At 48.3% G+C, this 6227-nt stretch overlaps 1 protein-coding gene across 1 annotated transcript; it reads left to right on the plus strand.

Annotated features, from left to right (window-relative positions):
• The first annotated feature begins 3279 nt into the window (after positions 1–3279).
• On the plus strand, positions 3280–5255 carry LOC133909188 (cytochrome P450 81Q32-like). The gene is made up of 2 exons (XM_062351507.1): positions 3280–4342; positions 4448–5255. The coding sequence occupies exons 1-2, from the start codon at positions 3395–3397 to the stop codon at positions 5060–5062; spliced, it is 1563 nt and encodes a 520-aa protein (XP_062207491.1). The 5' UTR covers positions 3280–3394; the 3' UTR covers positions 5063–5255.
• The last annotated feature ends 972 nt before the right edge of the window (positions 5256–6227 follow it).

Genomic DNA, 6227 nt, shown 5'->3' on the forward strand with positions numbered 1-6227 from the left:
TTGTTTGGGCTATTAAGGATAGATCTCATTTTACCCAAAAAAAAATCTAGTAGTTTTTAGCTTGACCATTTTTACCATTGCAACCTAACTCCATCACTTACGGCATAAATCCACCAATTTCCTCTCTTCAAAACGACTAATAGAATTAGGTTAGAATGGTTAAAATTTTGTGCAGAGTGGTGTGCGCTAATTTGATTATAGTTCTACTAATTTGACTAATAGTAGTGAAAAAAGTAAAAAAAAAAACAAAAAACAAAACAAGCTACAACACTCTAACATCGAGTGCCACAAATGTAAAGTGGAAATTTTCAATGGCCAAAGGAAGATTTGGGACTTGTTAGTGAAAAATGCAAGCTTAACATTTATATTATTTTTGGAGTAAAATGCATCGGTGGTGCTGAAACATGTCATGAAGTGTCACCAGGGTCCATGAACTTTAACACTACAAAATTGTGGTCCTTAAACTTGTGCCATCTAGGTCCCAAATACCCAAAAATACCCCTCTAATTGCTATTGTGGCGTGTCCACGTGGAGATTTCTTATTGTCAAGTCAAAACCAAAGGGGTATTTAGGGTATTTTAGATCTAGATGACAAATTTAAGGACCCCAATCTGCAGTTTCAAAGTCTATGGACCTAGTTGACACTCCCTGGCAAATTTAAGGACCACTAGTATATTTACTCCTATATTTGCTTCAAGATTTGCAAAGTCTTTTTTTCAGAACCAGTACTAAAGCAGACTCAACATTTGTTCAGGTTTTGTTTTTCAAACTCAAAATCTGCAAGGCACCAACGTATCCTCAAATTTCACCAGCATTCTGAAGGCTCAGAGATCCCAAGGCTCTCATCATATTCCATATAGATAGAAATGCTCTAGCACGTGCAAACATAAGGGCATCATCGACTGTCCTAGACGCTCAATCGAACAATCATTTCATCTCAATATCAAGCCATAACACTTTTACATAGAGTGCCACAAATAAAGAGTGGAAATTTTCAGTGGCGAAAGGAAGATTTGGGACCTGTTAGTCGCTATTTTTGCTTCAATATTTGCAAACACTTTTTTTCCAGAACCAGTACTAAAGTAGACTACATTTGTCCAGGGGTTTTATTTTTCAAACTCAAAACCTGCAAGGCACCAACGTATCCTCAAATTTCACTAGCATTCTGGAGGCTCAGAGATCCCAAGCTTCTCATCGTATTCCATACAGATAGAAATTCTCTAGCATGACTGCAAACACGAGGGCATCATCGATTGTCCCTGACGCTCAATGAAACAATAATTTCATCAAACAGCTAGCAAGCGCAGGGCAGTAAGGCACAATCTCAATATCTGATGTTGATAGCAACACAGAGCAAAGGAGGTAGCTCATCACCTAATTCTTGCAGTGCCGGAGGGGCACAAGGATTTGGGTGCTAGCAGAGTCAGCGAGGAGTAGGATACTGCCTCCTCTGCATTTGCCGTAGCAACCGGTGTCCAGCTCCAGGAACGTTGCGGCAGTCGAGCTGGTACGTATGCTAAAGAGGGCCATGGTGAGGGATAGGGCCGCGGAGGCAATGTTGTTGTCATCATGCTACTATGTGTCTACCCTAGCGTATCGCAATGGAGGCGCACCGAGATCCGAGAGGTCATCCAACACCTATGGGTGTTGTGACAGCCAACCACGCTCTTCGGTGAGGACGACACCGCATGCCTACGCCGCCTCCACGAGATCCTCGAGGACCCCGTCACGCTCACCGATGTCGACATGGCGGAGATCGGGGAGGGGCAGACCAATGACTTCCTCCATGACATCCAGGTGCTGCGGAACAAGGCGGCCGCGTAACCCAAAGCTGGTGTTGAGGCTCAGCGAAGGGAGGGTAACGATGAACCGAGGGAGGTGCCGTGCTAGGAGCCTCGGGCAGGCCACGGCGAGAGCAGAGGATTGAGCAGATCCCGTCATCGGTGGACTCGCGAGGCGACCATCGTCAACAGACTGGCACGGGCGGCGGAAGAGGAGGGAAAGGAGAGGATAAAGGAACAGGGCAGCAGGGGGGGGGAGAAAGAATCAAGAGCAATGCACACCCTGGTCATCGGTGAATTGGCACGGGCAGTGGAGGAGGAGGGAAATGAGGGGACAAAGGAGTAGGACAACAGGCAAAAGGATCACGAGGGATGTCCTCTGGAAGACTCGCGATCACGGCTCATAGGCGACGATCGGACGATTCTCCTCCCTCGATGGGTTGATCTGATGGTCCGACCTTTTTTGCCGACATTGTTTCACCAGGTGGCGAGAAACCGATGCGATTTAGATATAAAAGATTATTTGTGTTCATACGAGGCTTACGAATCATTTCGAGTTTTAGTATTAGAATGTATAGCAATAGCTTTTTATACCTACAGCTTGGTGCCTGAGCCCAGATCTTAATAGCTCAACCGAAACTGTTATATACCAATTTAACTCAAAAAAACTAATCTAAATGGTGAGAAACCCTTCACCTTTTATATCGAATTTACCATCATCAATATATGTTGTGACTAAACTCAAAAGCCAGAAAGACCGTGAGAAGTCCACGTGTGTTTCTAGGGACGTCGTCTTTACCCTTCCAGGACAGAATATTGAAAAGTCTCCACGCTCCAGGGCTCCAACCACGTAAGGTTACGAATCTTGATTCGCTTTCTCCGTCGAATTCACGAGCTGCTGCGGCGGTTGCTTCCTTTCTCCTTGGGCAACCTCGGAGCAGCGGATGCTTCCGGCTCACGGCACAAACGTCCTTCGAGACGAAAACTACAGGTAAACATATACTGCACTGCATGTGGCCAATCCATTCTTCTATGCTGATGCGAGAAGAGCCCTTTGAGCTGTGACATACGTGCACTGACCAAATCACTCGTAAATTTCAAAAAAAAAAGAATCAAGGTATAATATAATGTCAATCTCGCTCTGCTAAACAATTAAGGCTCTGGGTGAATTAGTTTGGTACATATAGCTCAATAACAAAATATTGTAGGAGTATCCCCAATAAAAAAAATTGTACGAATAGTACATACGGTACGTGACTGGATGTACGGCTCAATTGGGTCATTACCAGGCTATTTATCGTTTGACAAGTACTAAACGACTTCTGCAGAAAGACAGCCAAAGTGTCTAATGCAACCACATCACGCGAATGAATCATGTACCGATACACAGTTAAGACGTCAGTGCCTGCGTATGCCATATGCAACCTTGTCCAACAAGTCAGACATATGTTCATCGCCATGTTATCCTTTTGATCGAGCGAAGTCTATCGTCGTTTTCGCCTTATAAATATATATATATGCCTGCCCATCCAAATCCATAGAGATGAACAACATATATAGAACAACAAGAAGCAGTCCTAGTCTCACCAGTTATCACTTCACCGCAGCCAAAGATGGAAAGATCCCACTACGTCGCCGTCGTCACCTTCGTGCTCCTCTTCTTGCTCCGTCACCTCTTGATGAGGCGCAGGAAGCAGCAGCGGCTGCCGCCTGGGCCGCGCTTCGCGTTCCCCGTCCTCGGCCACCTCCCCTTGCTAAAGAAGCCGCTCCAGACCTCGCTCGCCGACCTCGTCGCGCGCTACGGCCCGGTCGTCCACCTGCGCTTCGCCAGCCGCGACGCCGTCGTGATCGGCTCGGCGGAGGTGGCGAAGGAGTGCTTCTCCGGCGACCGCGACATCGCGCTCGCCAACCGCCCGCACTTCCCGTCCGTTCGGGAAGTCTCCTTCGATTACTCGGTGCCCACCGTCGCCAACTACGGCGCGCACTGGCGCACCATGCGCCGAGTCGCCACCGTGCACCTCCTCTCGGCCCACCGCGTCAACATCATGTCCGACAACGTTATCGCCCGCGAGTTGCGCGCCATGGTGCGCCGCCTGGCCCTCGCCGCATCGCGGGGCGCCGCCTCCAGGATCGAGCTGAAGGGGAGGCTGTTCGAGCTCTCCCACAGCGTCCTCATGGAGATCATCGCGCAGACCAGGAACACCTACTCCAACGACGCTGACGAGGACATGTCGAAGGAGGCGCGAGAGATGAAGGACATCGTCGAAGAGATCGTCCCGCTCGTTGGCGTGGCCAACCTCTGGGACTACATTCCCCTGCTGCGTTGGCTCGATGTGTACGGTGTGAAGAGGAAGCTCACGGACGCGGTTACCCGGAGGAACGCGTTCATCTACACTATGATCAATGCAGAGAGGCAGAAGCAGAAGCAGGTGGAACGCAAGGACGGCGAGGTCGACGCCAACGACTCCGACGAGAAGAAGAGCATGATCGGCGTCATGCTGTCGCTGCAGAAAACAGAGCCTGCCGTCTACACGGACACTTTCATCGCCGCTCTAGTATTTGTGAGTAGCACCATAAATGTTTCCATGCCCTTATTAATTCTACTGCAAGCTTATATGTTCTGCTCTTTCTCTTTCTGATTATTTTTTCTCGTGTCTTGATTGAAGAATCTGCTCGGCGCCGGCACAGAGACGACCTCGACGACCACAGAATGGGCAATGGCCCTCCTGCTGAACCACCCAGATGTCCTAAAAAAGGCGCAAGAAGAAATTGACGCTCACGTCGGAGGGAGTCGTCTTCTTGACAAGAACGACCTACCCCATCTGCCGTACCTCCACTGCATCATCAACGAGACTCTCCGGCTCTACCCTGCCGCGCCGATGCTACTGCCGCACGAATCGTCCACCGACTGCAAGATCCACGGATACGACGTCCCGGCAGGGTCCATGGTGCTCGTCAACGCGTACGCCATCCACAGGGACCCGTCGATATGGGAGGAGCCGGAGGTGTTCAGGCCGGAGAGGTTCGAGCACGGTGGTGCAGAGGGAAAGTTCATGATGCCATTCGGGATGGGGAGGCGCAAGTGTCCTGGGGAGAATCTCGCCATGCGAACCGTGGGGTTGGTTCTGGGGGTGCTGCTCCAGTGTTTCGAGTGGAGCAAGGTTGGAGACGGAGAGGTTGACATGACAACAGTCTCTGGCACGATCATGTTTAAGGCTGTCCCTCTCGAAGCTCTCTGCAAGCCGCGGGCAAACATGTCTGCTGTTATTCAGAAAGCCTAGGTCGAAATTGCGAAACTGTATATGCAGAAATGTATGGCACGGAGCTATGTAATGATCATAATTTTTAGCAGTTCATATGTGGGGTGGAACACATATGAAGCTCTATAGTTATCATATTTGGAAGCAAACAACAGCTTTCAAATTTTATGGACACATATTATAATCAAATCTAACGTAAATTAAGTAATCGATATGACAATGTATGTTTTGATAAGCTAATATATAATACGATGGTTTTACGATATAAAAAGAAAAATGAATGATAAAACAAGTAATATATGGTTAAATACATAGTCACATATAAAAATAACATCACAATCATAAAGTAATATATTGTGTTGCACTTCTGGGTGAATACTATAAGCTAAGTTTTCTATATCTCTTCTCTTTTCTCCATTCCGCACCTTAATTCATTCATGTAAGCTCCCAACAGTCGGCCTTCAGACCCAGGAGGAGTACGCGACATCAGCTCCCAGTGGTTGACCTTCGTGTATAGTTGTCCCGCCCAACTTGCTCACGTACTCATCACGTCACGTGATAGCATAGGGCTGTAGGGTGTCAAGACCTTATGAGCATAGAGGGATCGTCCCGAAGCAAAGACATATTTAGGTAGTACTATATAGACTTTGTTGCTTGTATCATATATTATGCACATGTTATTGTACTATGTTCCTATTCTATATCTGTCGGTGAAATAGGTAAGGGGTGCCCCATAAGGTGGGTACCGTGCTGCCAAGTGTCAGCCGGTAGTAGGTATTGTTAAGACCACAGCCACATTGCGCGACCAGGGTGAGGCTCATGCGATCAGCTCCCTGGTCGCAAAAGCAAGATCCTGCGATCAGCCCTTGCTGGTTGCAGAGTAGGTCCTCGCCTAACCAGTTAAGTCTCATTCAATGCTGCCCACTCGAGTGTCTTTCTTTCCCCAGGCGCTTGCTTTCGGCTAGGCATGGTCATGAGGCGCTGCGGAGTGGCGGTGACCCATATCGTACCATTTAATGTCATGGGTTAGTCTGAGGGTGAGTGTGACGGCGTTCGGTGATGGTACAGGGCATGCAAGATGACTAGAGCAGAGCAGACATGCATATCTGACGTCTTGATGGGCTAGGGATAGTTGGCTCCATCAAGGGTAGGTCTGCTATAGGGTTTAACATAGTCTTTTTGTTTG

This window comes from Phragmites australis, chromosome 2 (genome assembly GCF_958298935.1).
Source record: "Phragmites australis chromosome 2, lpPhrAust1.1, whole genome shotgun sequence".
Classification (NCBI taxonomy): Eukaryota; Viridiplantae; Streptophyta; class Magnoliopsida; order Poales; family Poaceae; genus Phragmites; species Phragmites australis.

Coding starts and splice junctions, on each gene's coding strand:
- LOC133909188 (XM_062351507.1), top strand. CDS start 3,395: ATGGAAAGATCCCACTACGTCGCCGTCGTCACCTTCGTGCTCCTCTTC. Junction 4,343..4,447: donor TCATCGCCGCTCTAGTATTT/GTGAGTAGCACC, acceptor TCTTGATTGAAG/AATCTGCTCGGCGCCGGCAC.